Source organism: Siphateles boraxobius, unplaced genomic scaffold, assembly GCF_051911475.1.
Source record: "Siphateles boraxobius isolate OS27281-9 unplaced genomic scaffold, OSU_SipBor_1 5, whole genome shotgun sequence".
NCBI classification, from domain to species: Eukaryota; Metazoa; Chordata; class Actinopteri; order Cypriniformes; family Leuciscidae; genus Siphateles; species Siphateles boraxobius.
Genome location: NW_027509141.1, coordinates 16940959 through 16957040, shown reverse-complemented (window position 1 = coordinate 16957040; position 16082 = coordinate 16940959). Strand labels below are relative to the sequence as shown.

The following is a 16082-nucleotide window of genomic DNA, read 5'->3' as shown; positions in this document are numbered from 1 at the left end:
AAATGGATTGGCTCGAATGGGGCACCTTTCAGGGCTTCCAGAACCGTAGAAAGGTCCCACATAGGGACTGAGGGAGGTCTGGAAGGATTCAGCCTCCGAGCTCCCCTGAGGAATCGCACGACGAGGTCGTTCTTCCCCAGTGACTGGCCAGACGTCGGTTTTGCAAGCGCCGCTATGGCCGCCACGTATACTTTGAGCGTGGACGGGGTTCTACCCTTATCCAGCAGCTCCTGAAGGAAGGAGAGCACTTCCGTAACCCCGCAGTCTACGGGTGAAAAGCCCTGAGCTTGACACCAGGTAGAGAACACTGACCATTTCGAGGAGTAGAGCCGTCTAGTAGACGGGGCCCTAGCCTACGTGATCGTGTTTAACACTCCCTCCGGGAGGTTAGCGGGTACCCGTTGATGGCCCACACATGTAGGGACCATAACTCCGGGCGAGGATGCCAAATCGAGCCCTTTGCCTGAGAGAGGAGGTCTCTCCTCACCGGTATCGGCCACGGGGCAGTGCTGGCCAGCTGCATCAGGACTGGGAACCAGGTTTGGTTCGTCCATAGCGGAGCCACGAGCAGCACTGGGCATCCATTTTCCCTGATTCGTTCCAGCACTTGAGGCAGGAGCGAGACGGGGGGTAAAGCATAGAGGGGGCGTCGGGGCCATACGTGGGCCAGCGCGTCCCTGCTCTTGGAGAAAAAGTTCGGACAGTGAGCGTTTTCCTGGGACGCGAACAGGTCCACCTGCGCTCTGCCGAATGTCTCCCACAGCAGTTGGATCGTCTGCGGGTGCAGCGACCATTCCCCTGCTTGGACATTGTTTCTGGACAGTCTGTCTGGTCCAAGATTCAGGTGACCAGGCACATGCGCTGCTTTCAGTGAAAGCAGGTTGTGCTGAGCCCAGCCCAGGGAAGCGTTTCGTCAGCCTGTAAAGGCTTCGGGACCTGACGCCGCCCTGGTGATTTATGTACGCCACCACTGACATGTTGTCCGACCGGACTAAGACGTGGCGGCCTTTTATCTGGGGACAAAAACGCCTTAGCGCGTTGTCTACTGCCAGCATTTCTAGACAGTTTATGTGTAGGAGCTTCTCCCGTTCTGACCACTGGCCAAAGAACGGTCTGCCCTCGAGCAGCGCTCCCCACCCCGAGGTGGAGGCGTCCGTGGACACCACCATCACACTCGAGGGAGTCCCCAGACTCACGCCTGACTGGTACCAGTCGGCTTTTTTCAAGGTTTCAGAGCCGAGACGCATTTCCTGTCGACCCTGAGGCGAAACAGACCAGCGGCCCAAGCCCCGGGCGGAACTCGTGCTTTCAGCCATAACTGCAGTGGGCGCATGCGAAGCAGGCCCAGCTGAAGTACTGAAGATGCTGAGGCCATGAGGCCCAGCATTTTCTGAAACCGTTTGAGCTGGACTATAGGGCCGCGGCGGAAGGATTTCACGGCGCGCTGAATGTTCAGTCCTCGCTCCGGCGACAGACGTGCTGTCATAGACAGCGAGTCCATCACTGTTCCCAGAAAGGAGATTTTCTGGCTGGGAGACAGCGAACTCTTCGCCCAATTGACTGTGAGACCCAAATTCTCGAGATGCTCGAGTAATGCGGTCTTGTGTTCTATGAGCTCTGATCGTGATCGAGCTAGAATCAACCAGTCGTCCAAGTAGTTCAAAATTCGCATGCCCTGAAGTCTCAGGGGTGCGAGAGCCGCGTCCATGCACTTCGTGAATATACGGGGTGCTGGAGACAGGCCGAACGGTAGGACTGTGTATTGATATGCCTGGCCCTCGAAGGCGAATCTCAAGAATCGCCTGTGACGTGACGCAATCTGTATTTGGAAATAGGCGTCTTTCAGATCTATTGACATGAACCAGTCTCCCTGGCGCACGTGCGCGAGGATTTTGCTGGTTGTCAGCATTTTGAACTTGCGTTTCAGAAGCGCTTTGTTCAATTGTCGCAGATCTAGAATGGGTCTGAGACCCCCGTCTTTTTTCGGTACCAGAAAATATCTGCTGTATACACCCCCTTCGCTCTGAGCCTGAGATAAAGGTTCTATGGCCCCTTTGCTCAGTAGTTTCGCTATTTCGGTTCGAAGTAGATGAGATACTTCATTGTCCACCGTGGTTTCGACACGCGCCGTGCAACGGCGGGGACGTCGAGCGAACTGTAGCGAATAGCCTCTCTTTATAGTGTTCAACACCGATTCTGATACCCCGGGAAGCATTGCCCATGCATTCGCGTGGATAGCTAGAGGCAGAATGATATCCGGGCTCTGGCCGCGGCACAGCGGCGGCTGCAGAGCTTCGGTGTGCTGAGACATGAACACTGTGTTTGAAGTGCGCGAGGCGGGGGGCGCGCCGATCACGGCGGGCAGCCTGTTCGCACTCGCTTTCTCTATGACAAATTGTGGAGAGAGAACGAGCGGGACAAACCCCGTAGGGTTCAGCGTGTCTGTGAGTGAATGTGGGCGCGGGACAGCGGGCACATTTACTGCACTGAAAACACCGTCGGCTTGCGCTGACTGAATATGTGTTGGTTTCGTTTTTACAGAAACCGTGGGACACGAACTGTGTAGTGTTTGTGGGCACTGTGTCGTGGGCACATTCACTACGTTTGCACAATCGACATGAGTCGATTTTATTTGTGCTAGCCCTGAACTGTGGCGGGCTGTGTCTGTGTGTGGGAATGGGCACTGTGACGTGGGCATTCTTACAACACTCATAACACCATCGGCTATGGCCGGGACACCAGAAAATACACTCTTTATTGGATTTATCTGGGTCGCCGTAAAAATGGCTGTGGGCATTTTCCTTACACTCAAAACACCATCGGCTGTGGCCGGAATACCAGACAATACATTGCTTATATGATTTTTCTGGGTCGCCGTGGAAACAGCATTTGTGTGCAGGCAAGCGGGCCATGGTACCGGCTTGTTTACTGCAAAATACACTGGAACAGTCACATTTTCTTGGAACTGAACGAGCGAAAAGTATCAGTGCAAGTCTGGCCGGGCGAGACTAAATTTTATCTGCTGCGAGAGCTGGGATCGAACACGGGTCTCCCGTGCGATGGCTGTAGGTTTCGCCACTGAACCACAGGGGGAAACGACAAAAGCCTAAAATAGCTCGACCACATAATAGAGCGTCATCACAGTTTTGTGTGTGTTGGCGTTTGTTTGCATGCGTGCGTGTTATACAACAGGCTCATTGCTGCAATATTGACATTTTCAGCCGCTCAAACTAAGAGGAACTGAGAAATGTTTGAGGAATGGAGATTGGTCCGGCCTCGGCGGGACTAAAAATACACTCTATCCTCATTTCGCCGATGACGCATGCCCACGGGGGGCGGGGTAGCTTTCTTATAACGTAAAGAAAAGCTAGCCGCGGTTTAATGCTGGCCCGTTTCCCTGACGACTCGCGGGCAGAAGGGGGAGATCCACAGAGCTCGCCCAATCCTCACTGTCCGACGCGGGGATATAGCAGCTGGCCTCCTCTACAGATGCAGCTATCTCGTCGTCATTAATGGCGGAAGCGGCGGCGCGCGGCGGCCGTTGTCCGTCAGTGAGCGACTCGATTGAAGCTGGTGAAGCTGGCGGGCGAACCGGCGAGCTTTCACGGCTGGAGAAGGATCAGGGACCCGCTGAGTACGGCGCTTTGCGGCGCGGCACTACAGCGGGCGGGAGTCTCACTCACCATGGCAATAGCTGGCCTCCTCTACCGATGCAGCTATCTTGTCGTCACTAATGGCGGAAGCGGTGGCGCGCGGCGGCCGTTGTCCGTTAGTGAGCGACTCGATTGAAGCTGGTGAAGCTGGCGGGCGAACCGGCGAGCTTTCACGGGCTGGAGAAGGTTCGAGGACCCGCTGAATACGGCGCTTTGCGGCGCGGCACTACAGCGGGCGGGAGTGCAGACTCGGAGAGAAAATGCCAGGCAAGTCCTCAGAGTCACCATGGCAATAGTTCCACAGGAACGAAGCGTCTTCAAAAAGACGCTTGCTCTTTTAGAACAGATACAAAACAGAGATAGAGTGTGAGTCGCAGCGGCGAACACACACTCAGCAGTGAAAAGGATATGAACGCCGGAAAGCGTAGCAGGTACGGCGGCTGAAGGCGGCGAGGTGTAGGCCAGCGACTTCAGGCTCGAAGGCTCGTCCCGCAGAAGGCTTACAATCAGACGGCGCGGCTTCTCACTCCGGATCCAGCGATGCAGTAGTGCTTCGCTGAAGAGTTGAAAATCAGTTTGTATCAGCCTGTCGAGCGTATTTATAGGCCAAGGCCACGCCTATTCTGGCGGGACGCGACGAAATGGGCGCGAAGCACCCCCATTGGATGTCACGTCACGCAGGGCCTCTCTCGATAGGCTTGCTGCTGTTGCCGCAGGGCAGCCAATAGGCGCGCGAGCCGTCTTGCCTATGTCTGCACGCTGCCGCACAGCGTTTTACATTAATCAAAATTAAAGGATAATTTTTGGCTTCAATATCTCGTGGAAAAGAGGTTTTCCCCATAGCGTAAGATATTACGCAGTACGAGAGATACTCTCGTAAGAGAACTGTGCGTTTTTACGTGAAAAAAAGATTTGCGTTTCAAAGCTTGATTAATTTAACACAAAAAAAACACGCCGGGCAAAATTCATACCTCAGTTTTAATGCGGCACTATTTTCCTTCCGTTTCTATCAATCCGCGCTGCTGTCAATGTCAACAGTGCGCACGTGACGATTAGCTGTTGATAGCGCGACTCGCCGACAACATGTCCGACTACGAAACTTCAGATGATGAAACTAATTTTAGCACAGTGTCAGACGGATCAGATGAAGACAGTAATTTTAACTCAACGACAAAGGGATATCTTTATGAACCGGAGTATACCGATGCCGAACATGAGCAGATGGACAAAGAACGGGAAGAGAGAGAGCGAGAGGACAGAGAAGTTGTCCAATCTGATGCTGGGCCCACCACAGCTGTAGCAAGAGGCAGGATGAATGACAAATGGTGTGTTCAATCAAATATTTTTCACAGCAAATTGTAACAATATATATATATATATATTTTTTTTTTACACATCTTTTCACGTGTTTTATAATGGAGTCTAAACATCATCTTGTTTACCGTACAGTTTAGACATGGGATCATAAAGTTAGTAAATAGAGCTTACCCGTGGTACTGGTACAGCAAAACTCTTTAAAATCATGTTTTTTCCTTTTCCTCCTTGGTTGGAGATGTAATCGTCTTCGCTGAAGTGAGCACTACACTAGAGGTCTGCGCGGGACACAATTTTCAGACCCGCTCCCGCCCGCTCCCGCAGTGTTCAGTCCCGCTCCCGCCCGCTCCCGCAAAGATTTGTCATTTTTAGTACCGCTCCCGCCCGCATCTGTCATATAATGTCCCGCTCCCGCCCGCACTTTCTGTCTGACGAAAGATCTTGGGGAAAAAAATGCGTGCACACAAAATTCCTTACCAATACTTGGTAACATATTTATTGGTCCCATATTACGAACAGCATAATATTCACAACTGTACTTTATCTGAAGCACTAGAGGCGCTCTGTTCCTCGTCCATGCTGTCTATTTTGAACTTGAACTAGCTTTCGAATTCGAACTCGGAGCAGCGGGAAAGGAATTGTCTCTAAACAAGTGTGCGTGAGATTAGGCCCCGCCCTACCCGACAACATTCACAAGTTTAGGCTGCTTAAAACGTTTTTATTGCTGCCAATCAGAATCTCCCTCACAACTACAAATTATGTACGCTACTTAAATCATTTACATATTTTACTTTACACTCATATTTAATTTGCGGGAGTGCAGCGTATCATCCCTCCCGCCCGCACCCGCAAGTGCACCTCATCATCCCGCCCGCTCCCGCAATGACCTTTAAAAATTTGTCCCGCGCCACACTGTTTTGCGTCGGGACCCGCGGGTCCCGCGGGACTCCCGCGGGAGTGCAGACCTCTACACTACACACACGAAAATCCTTTATTCGAGATAATTTAGCTCCCGCTGAGTAGCCGATGGCAACCAGCCAAAGCTGTCTCATATTCATATTTGATACAGGTAAACGATGAAATTTGAACTTTGATCCCGGCACATCCTTTTTGTCACAGCCTGGGAATTTACAAGTTCGCACCATTGTTAATTTAATATTTTTTACCTTGTTGTCGATCGATTGTGTAAACACTATGGAAGAGCTGATCGTCACGTGCGCACTGTTGACATTGACAGCAGCGCGGATTGATAGAAACGGAAGGAAAATAGTGCCGCATTAAAACTGAGGTATGAATTTTGCCCGGCGTGTTTTTTTTGTGTTAAATTAATCAAGCTTTGAAACGCAAATCTTTTTTTCACGTAAAAACGCACAGTTTTGTGGCCCCGGAAAGTAGCCGGGATTACTTCATTCAAAAACTTCCAGCGGTCAGAACTCGGACCAGGGGGGTGACAACAGAGTGGGTCAGTGTGTATACACTATAGTGCTGGTAAGGATTGCATACAACTTCATGTCTTAAATGGGCGAACTAACCCTTTAAATTCTGAGACCACACTGAGACCTCTTTGAAACAACACTGAAAATCTGAGGTTCAAAATCTACTTTTAAACTGGAACTTTTTTATGGAAGATGTTTTAGGATTTTGATAGAACAGTAATATTGTGAAAAAATATTTCAATTTAAAAATAACAGTTTTCTATTTTAATTCACTTTAAAATACAATTTATTCCTGTGATGGCAAAACTGAATTTTTAGCAGCTATTACCATTTCGGTCAAAACCATGAGTTCTTTGATGAATAGAAAGTTCAAAAGAACAGAATTATTTTAAATAAAATCTTTTGTAACATTATAAATGTCTTCACTGTCACTTTTAATCAATTAAATACGATGCTGAATCTAATATATATATATATATATATATATATATATATATATAAAAATTAATCTAACCCCAAATTATTGAATGTTAGTTTTGCTGGCTAACAAAATAAAAAGGTGTCAAACAAACAGTGATTGCCACACTTACCGCAAGTTACCAAGCCTGACCGAGCTGATGTCAACTCCATCCAGCAGTATTTGACCCTGGTTCAGCTCCACCATACGGAATAGGGCAAGGAACAACGAGGATTTCCCCGAACCTGTGCGCCCCACTATGCCGACCCTCTCCCCAGGTAAAACCTCCAAGCTGACCCCATCAAGAGCGTTGGGCAAACCTGGCCTGTACGCCAACACAGCACCCACAAACTCAACACTGCCCTTTTCAGGCCACGAGTCTAGAACCTGCAGATGGTAGAGTTTTAGGCTAAGGTTGTGCTATACACTTTAAGGACATTTTTAATGTCTTATACATGCTCTACAGGGCATGACATTAACTTTCTTGCCACCAGTCACTGTGGCTAGTGGTTTTCCAAAGTTACAAGCCACTCAGCATTTTCACTGGCCACAATTTTGACATCGATACCATGAGTAAAAACTGCCATTTTATATATTTTTTTAATATTATCTTATTATTTGGCAGCAGGTATATTAGGCTGCTGTCAATTTAAGACCTGACATCTGGATCTATTATACTGTAACAGATGCATTTTCTTTCTCAACTGTTTACATTCACTTAAAACATAATGTGACTGTTTATGTGTTCTGAATACTCGCCAAGACCGACATTTTGTCATTATTTTGTGTGTATTTGACTGTTTAAGAACAAGAATCAGCGAAAAATAACTCAATTTAGTGCTGAGAGGCGGCTTTATGTGCTTGCACTTTGGGTGTGAGCACAAAATCTACAAGAATTAGTAAAATTATGCGTAGTATGCGCAATTTCACAGGTCAGGCCTCTGGTTTTCGGATCTAATTGGACCCGTGAAGACCTCTAGGATATTAAATATAGAATTCAACCCGCCAAAGTGGCTAGTTTATATATATACACACACACACACACAAGTGTATGCATATGTATGTATGTATGTATGTATATATATATATATACACAGTTGTAAATTAAATTATTCAAACCCCATTGCAAATCAGGTTTATTGGCAATATTTACAGACTTTCAGCTGTTTGCAATGAACAAATCAAACAAAAGTAATTGAAATAGTTTAACACAACAAATGTTTCAAGTGGTTTCCCCAAATACAAATTGCAACTTTTATTGACTTTCGTAGTCTCAAAATTATTCAACCCCCTGAATAAAATCCTGTCACCACAAATCTGCAAAACAGGTGTTGTCTCAAGCACACCTGATGCAACTAATCAAAGTCAAAAGAATAGTCCAAAAAAATGTAAAAGAATTTATCATCACCCTTCACAAACAAGGAACAGGATACAAAAATATAGTGAAGACACTAAATGTTCCCAGAGACACTATTGGAAGCATAGTTGACAAGTTCAAAGTTAAAGGAACAGTGGTTGCACTACCTAGATGGGGCAAAAAAAATGAAGCTATCAGCAGCTGCAACCAGATTTCTGAGAAGGCAGGTTCAGAAAAACCATTGAGTGACTGCAAAAGACTTGGTGGCCACAGGCACTGAGGTTTCAGCTTGCACAGTAAGGCACGTACTAAACGCATGCCAGAACTCCAAGACGTACACTTCTACTGACCCAAAAGCACTAGAAAAGTCAGCTCCAATTTGCTCAAAATCATATAAATAAGCCCCAGAATTTTGGGGATTATGTTCTGTGGAGCGACATAACAAAACTAGAAACTTTTCGTCCCTATGGATCAGCGGTATGTCTGGAGGAAGAAGAATGAATCACACAAGTGAGTGACTGACTGACAGCTTATACAGCTTGTTCCGTTGTACATCCGATACATTTCTGATATATTCCGTTTAGAGTCCGTATTAAACTTTCCACACACATCGAAATTAATGTCATGCATCCTGGTAACACCGTTCATGTGTACCTGGTCACTTCATGTGTTTTTTCTGATTGGATAGCATCCAATCATGAAAAGATGGAAAGATATTTGTTCCGGATGAAACTGGAAAATATGCATCTAGTTGTTGAAGCCACATATGTAAATTTTACTCCTCCTAAAATGGTAAAAACTAAACATGCGAGAGCGTTTTATAACGGCTCCTGGTACCCAGATATGACAGCGCTACTACAGCACGCATCGCTGCAGAGAAGTAGCTCAGAATCTCTTCAGCAAGCTGACATGCAAACTACTGTAAATGAAAAAGTTTGTCGTCTGATCCTGAAGCACACAGTCATCTTCATCAAAAGTAATAAATTATCTTACCAATGCTGGTGCCTCTCTCTCTCTCTCTCTCTCCGATTGCGGTCTTTGATCTTGATCTTACTTTCTTTTACGTGAACGCCATTAAATTGCATAAAGCGCAGGAATTGGAGATTAGATATTCGTTTTGCAGAGACAGTTACGTTGCCCATTGTAAATGGAACAGTTTTAACAAAACATATAGCTATTTAATAATTTAAAACGCATGAAGGACCAGGTGTAAACAGGCTAGTTTAAAACTGAAAACAAACAAACTAAAGGATTTTGACAAAAGTAACAAATAATTTTGTGAAAAAAAGACATATTTAAGGTTTTGCACTATTTCTATGTTAGCCATTATGGATATTTAAAATATGTGTATGTGCATTTATACATATTATTAGGCTGGGGTTATGGCACAGTGATAAACTCAGAAACTTAAAAATGGTACTTCATGACAAAAAGTTTGCCGACCCCTGTCACAGAAAATCTCTAGTCTGGTGGGATTTTAAGAAGGCGGTTGCAGCACGCAAATCAAAGAATATTACTCAACTGGAGGCCATTGCTCATGAGAAATGGGCTAAGATTCCTTAGAAATGCTGCCAGAAGCTGCTGTCTGGCTAGACATCTCGTTCGCAGTAGGTCATAACAGCTAAAGATGCTTGCCATGAAGGGGCTGAATAATTCTGAGACGGCAGAAGCCATTAAAAACCGCATTTTTAGTTGACTTCGGGGAACCACTATTAGGCTAACGATCACTCCTCTTACCTCAATGCTGGCTTGTTGAGGCTCCTGCGGAATGTTAGTGGAATACTCCTCGGTACGCTCAATGCTCACCAACTGCATTTCTGTTTGCGCAAAGCTGAAAATCAGCCCTGACAGCAGGTTGGTGATGGATAGTGCATAGGACAGCGACAGACCTACCAGACCTGACAGAACAGAGTACAGCAGAAGAGAAGATTTAAGTACTTCAAATTTCAATATCTTAAAACCATTTTAAATGTGTTATGGTTGAACTGGACAATGATCTTATGAAATTGGATAATAGTAGACTGGCTAACGTCAGAGCTAGTCTCATTGAGACGTGGGTCTGGGAACCACATGTTCATTTTCTCGTATTTGAGGCGTGGTTTACGAATGCCCAGACCCGTTTATTGGGTGCTACGAATGTCTATCAAATGCGCCTGTATGTAGCTAATAGCCAATCCTTTTAATTATACCAGATGACGTATGTAGAGCAACAGATATTAGACGAGGAAGAAGACGATGGGTCAGAGATTTATCTGTACACGATGGTGTTCAGCGACTATTGCCGTTTGTGCAAGGCAAACATGAGGGTAGAAGGTATATATGGACACTTTACGGACATGTTTTTACCGAAAAAAACACAGAGTCATCATCATCTTACTGCTCCCTCCCCGTTCTGTGATTGGTCCCCTCGCTGAGGTAAAAATCTGGTCCATGGATTCCAGGTCGCCTAGCAGCGTGAATAAAATCGCACTGCGCGCAAGGCAGCATGGGGAAACCCAGGCTAGGATAATAGTGCAGTTGAGCGAAATTTGCTAAATGTCCCATAAGAGACCAATGAAGTACATGTGAATCTGTCTGTGTCTGCACAAGACACAGACTGTGTCTGCACAAGACACAGACTGTGTCTGATTTCAGATTTGATGTTTTGAAAAATAATTAAAACACAGAAATAAAAATATCTTTTGTTTGTTTGTAAAGGTAGCACTTGTTTCCCAGTAGAGAATACTTTGTTGACATGAAGCTAAAGCCATTTTAATTCACTCTGTGCATCTGTTAAATGCCAAAAATGTCAATGTATACTCTTATCTCATAAAGAGGTTAACCTGGATCGATGGATTTGAGCTGATGCTGGATCACAGCGATCACGCTGATGCCGGTTACTACGGTAACACCAATCATCTGCAGCCGAATGTCCAGCCACTGCATGGCAGCATTACTATTGAAGAGACATCGCTGATTCTGTTCTACGCGCCTCTCATTCTCCTCCTCAAATCTGCTCTCAAACACATAAAAATAAAGTTTTATTTAGGATTACAGTCACTATTAGTCAATTGTATTCAACGTACATCTCAGTTTAAAATTATCAAGTAAATAATTTAATTAGTTAGTAACTAGTATTGAGAGAACACATAACACAGAACCAGTTCTCTTTCATCATCTCGTGTTCGAGATCCACCTATGGGAAGGGCATCCGTACCTGACCTCTGGAGAAGGATCCAATTGCACCAAGTCTGGCTAGACAGACAGAAGCGTGCAGCCAATGCCAGGTGAGGCCACACCCCCTTACCTACGGGCATATAACAGCTGGGCGCGCTGCTATTCCTCAGTTGACATTCGCTTCTCGCGATCTCTGCATCTCACAGCTCGGTTGATTTTTACACTGCTCACCTCGTGTTTTCAGGAGGACATATCGGCCAGATTAGCCTCCGCCGGACGTGACAGTTGTTTATTTTTCAACTACTGCTGCTTTGCATTCGGAGCCGCCCACGCTCTACCTATTTTCTCCGTTTCACCTCACGGCTGCCCGCCACGGATCTCTCCGATTTCTTCGCTGGTATGTCACTGTCTAAGCCTGCAGCCTCTCCAGGGGATAGCCTATCACGGGCCTGCCTGGCCGCATGTGGTGCCCTTATCGCGGCTAAGGATCTTCATCAGCTTTGCGTGGTCTGTTTGGGTCCTAAGCACGCTCGGGAAGCCCTGGAGAATCCGGAGAATTGCAGTTTCTGCCTCATGCTACCTAGGAAGCTGCTTAAACGCCGTTTTAAGGTGGCAGTGACACAATGCACCGGGCTCAGCCCTTCTGACTCGGACGGGGGACACGGTGATGACAACGCGCTACCGGGGGCCTCCCGGGGCGCAACGTCTCTCATCTGGGCTGACCAGCCCAATCCCGCCTTCCCCGAGGAGGACATCTTCGAGGACAACCTCGCTCTCGTCCACGAACCGCCCGGTTCTGCCGAAGAGGAGGATGCGGCTATTCTTGGGGTTTCAGAGGACGAGGAGGCCATCCCGCCCTCTGGTGTTCCCCAGGCTGCCACCCACGTGGCTCTGCCTCAAGCCATCCTCCTGGAAGTGTGTGAGCGAGCGGCCGCTCGTCTCAACATTGAATGGCCGGCACCTCAGAGCGCCACCGACCAGGAGAGGGATATTTATGATGGGAAAGTGCTGGGACCCCCTCCCGGCCCGATGAAACGACTCTTCCCCATCCTCCCGGCGTGTGCGAAGCACATGAGGAATTATTGGAGCGACCCGCTCGACTTCAAACACGGTCTCACGTGACTCGAGGTTAAGGACATGGCAGCCATGGTGGGAGAGCGCGAGCTCTGGCTGAACCTCTCAGGACTCCCTGACAGTGAGAAACGGCGCATCGCGGGCGCGCTCTCTTCGGCCCCGCCGTCGCACTGATGCAACAACGGTGTGACGATAAGAGGAAGGAGGATGAGGCCTTCAAGCTTTGCCTTCCCAGGAAGGCAGTCCCACGCCAGGCGCCCCCTGTGCGTTTGCCTAACCCACCGGCCACGGGACGACAGTTTCATCAGGGCAAGGAAAAGCCCCGCAACAAACCACCCCCACGGCAACATAACCCAGCACCTACAAACAGGCACTGGGGTAAGCCCGCTCCCGCCCCGGCCGCGGCCGGGAGACCTGCGAATTCCAACCCCACCGACTCGAAACGCAAGCGGCCTGCCTGATGTTCAGCCGATGGGGGCGTCGAGTCCATGTTCACGGGCCGCGAGCCCTTCGGACTCCCCTCCTCTTCTAGGACCCCCGTCCAAGAGACCCAGGGGGTCCCGGGGATGGATCAGCTCACCGCCTGTCAAGACTGCCCAGCTCGTGTGTTCGAGAAATGTGTGTTTTCCCTCCACGTTCAGGGGGCCCTCTGTGAGGGAAAGTTTAAGCTCAGTGACACCACACTGCCCACACTCTGTTCCCCTCACTCTCTCAATAAAGGCTTCGGCCCAAGTGTTTGCCCAACACAAAACACAAAAAAATACGAATCGAATGAATTCGTTTTCGGAGAGAAAACCTCTCTCCGCAGAGAGAACTCATCTCACTGCAGAGAGAGAAAATCCCTCCGAACCCCTGCATGTCGCCTCTAGTGTGTCCACTAGATGGCGCCATTGCATCACAAATAAACCAGTTGGTCTCACACAGCTCCGCTCTGGCCCGAGCGGGAGCACTCGCGAGTCACGAAGCGGCTTGGCGAACCGTTTCAACTCCCGAGTGGGTTATGCATACAGTAATGCAGGGTTACAGATTGCAATTCGCAGTAAAACCCCCGCATTTCAACTGCATTCTCTTTTCTCACACGGAAGAGAACGCCTCTCACATTCTGAAAGAGGAAATTTCATCTCTCCTAAACAAGGGAGCTATTCAGGTGGTGCCCCCCAATCTGATGAACCAGGGCTTTTATTCCCGTTATTTTCTGGTCCCGAAAAAAGGCGGCTCTCTCCGCCCTATCTTGGACCTTCGAGTGTTGAACAAACATTTGAGGAATTACAATTTCAGAATGCTGACACAGGGCGCGCTCGCCCGTGCCATAAAACAGAACGACTGGTTCACATCAGTCAATCTGAAAGATGCTTTCTTTCACATAAGCATCTATCCTCCACACAGGAAGTTTCTTTGTTTCGCCTACCAGGGCATATGTTACGAATTACACAGTTCTTCCGTTTGGACTCAGTTTGAGTCCACGGTCTTTCTGTCTGTGCGCGGAGGCGGGCTTAGCACCTCTGAGAATATCAGGCCTGAGAATCCTGACTAACATAGACGATTGGCTCATCATAGCCGAATCAAAGGAGAAGGTGTTGCAGGACACCGGCCGTGTGCTCGCGCACATCACATCGCTCGGGTTCCAAGTGAATGTGAGCAAGAGCAATTTCACGCCCAGTCAGAATGTCATTTTCCTGGGCTTGGAGTTGAACTCGGTCTCCATGCGAGCGCGTCTCTCTCAAGAGCGCGTTCTCTCTCTGATGAACTGTCTGTCGCAGTTCAGAGAAGGGGCGAAAGTGCAATATCGCACATGTCTCAGGCTGCAGGGTCTCATGGCTTCATCCACCCAAGTTGTGCCATTGGGACTCCTGAGGATGAGGGCGTTCATGAAATGGGTTTTGTCACTACATTTCAGCCCGATTCGCGACCTTTGCCGCTCGGTAACAGTGACACGCGCCTGCTCCGCAGCCTTGCGCCACTGGGAGAGCGAAGACTTTTACGCACGGGGAACCCCTCTGGGGGCGGTTACGATGCGGAAAGTTGTGACGACACATGCGTCCTTAACAGGCTGGGGTGCCACCCAGAAGGGGAGAATGGTGAACGGTCTGTGGCCAAACAGACTACGTTCAGCGCACAAACTATTTTGAGCTTTTAACCATTTGGAAAGCTCTGAATCATTTTCTGCCTCGCCTGCAGGGACATCACGTTCTAGTACGTTGCGACAATACCACGGCTGTGGCTTATATCAACCGTCACGGCGGCATGCGCTCGTCGAAACTCCACACTCTAGCTTACAAGCTTTTGGTGTGGAGCAGACGGGTTTTCTTATCGTTATGCGCAACTCACGTTTCGGGCATTGTGAACAGAGGCGCGGATCTGCTATCAAGGGGAAACCCAATCTATGGAGATTGGCGTCTTCACCCGCAGATAGTGGAAATGCTATGGATGAGATTCGGACGGGCGAACGTAGAGTTATTCGCCTCGCGCGAAAACTACCATTGTCCTATGTTCTTCTCTCTAAGGGACATGGACGCGCCCCTCGGGGTAGACACACTGGCCCACCCATGGCCCAGAGTGCTCCTGTATGCTTTTCCTCCCCTGTGCCTGATAATTCCCACATTGACCAGGGTGAGAGAGCAGGGCCTGTTTCTCATTCTGATAGCACCCAGGTGGCCCAAGGCACCATGGCTGGCGGAGATAATTCCTCTGTTATACGCCGAGCCGTGGCGCCTTCCCGTTCGCACGGATCTATTGTCCCAAGCCAACGGGTAATTTACCACCCCCACACAGACAGGGTGGCTCTCTGGGCCTGGCCCGTGAGAGGACGAACCTGAACGCACTTGGGCTTTCGCCGCATGTCGTCTCCACTATTCAGAATGCCAGGGCCATCTCCACACGGTCCTTATATGGCTGTAAGTGGCAAGGGTGGTGCTATGGGCGTGGTCTCACATCTTATCGGTGCTCAGTTCCTGATATTTTGTGTTTCCTTCAAGACCTCATGGAAAAAGGGAGATCCTTTTCCACCATTACGGTCTACTTGGCTGCAATTTCAGCCTGTCATGTGGGTTTTGAGGGATCTACTGTCGGGCAGCACCCTCTAATCCGCAGATTTATGAAGGGTGCACGCTGCTACTTGCCAGTCATTAGGAGAACTGTTCCGGAGTGGGACCTCTCCATGGTGCTGGAAGCGCTGTCTCGACATCCTTTTGAGCCTCTGGGGAGTATTTCCCTTAAGCTGCTGTCCTTCAAGACAGCTTTGCTCTTGGCCTTGGCATCTGCTAAACATGTCGGTGAGCTAAATGCACTCTCGGTTCACCCCTCGTACACTAAGTTCTCCCTCAGTGGAGATAAGGTTTCCCTTAAGCCTAACCCGGCCTTCATGCCGAAGTGCTTCCCTGCGTTCACTTCGGAGGTGTTGGAGCTGTTCGCTTTTCACCCTCCACCTTTTACCTCTCTAGAGGATTAGAGGCTGAATGCTCTTTGTCCAGTCCGTGCTTTACAGGCATATATGACCAGGACCAACGCTTTCCGGAAGAGCTACCAGCTCTTTGTTTCATGGGCCCCACCGCAAAGAGGGAGTCCCATATCGAAGCAACGCCTCTCACATTGGGTTGTGGACGCTATAACTATGGCTTATGAAGCAAAGGGAGTGC

General features: G+C 48.6%; 1 protein-coding gene across 1 annotated transcript in view; it reads right to left on the bottom strand.

The window, feature by feature from the left end:
• abcc10 (ATP-binding cassette, sub-family C (CFTR/MRP), member 10) overlaps positions 1 to 16082 on the bottom strand; it is a 32201-nt gene that overhangs the window by 3181 nt on the left and 12938 nt on the right. The window contains exons 16-18 of the mRNA XM_077202957.1: positions 11040 to 11209; positions 9955 to 10115; positions 6994 to 7247 (exon numbers count right to left, since the gene is read on the bottom strand). Of these exons, the coding sequence (XP_077059072.1) occupies positions 6994 to 7247; positions 9955 to 10115; positions 11040 to 11209 (585 nt within the window). The remainder of the gene's footprint in view (positions 1 to 6993; positions 7248 to 9954; positions 10116 to 11039; positions 11210 to 16082) is intronic.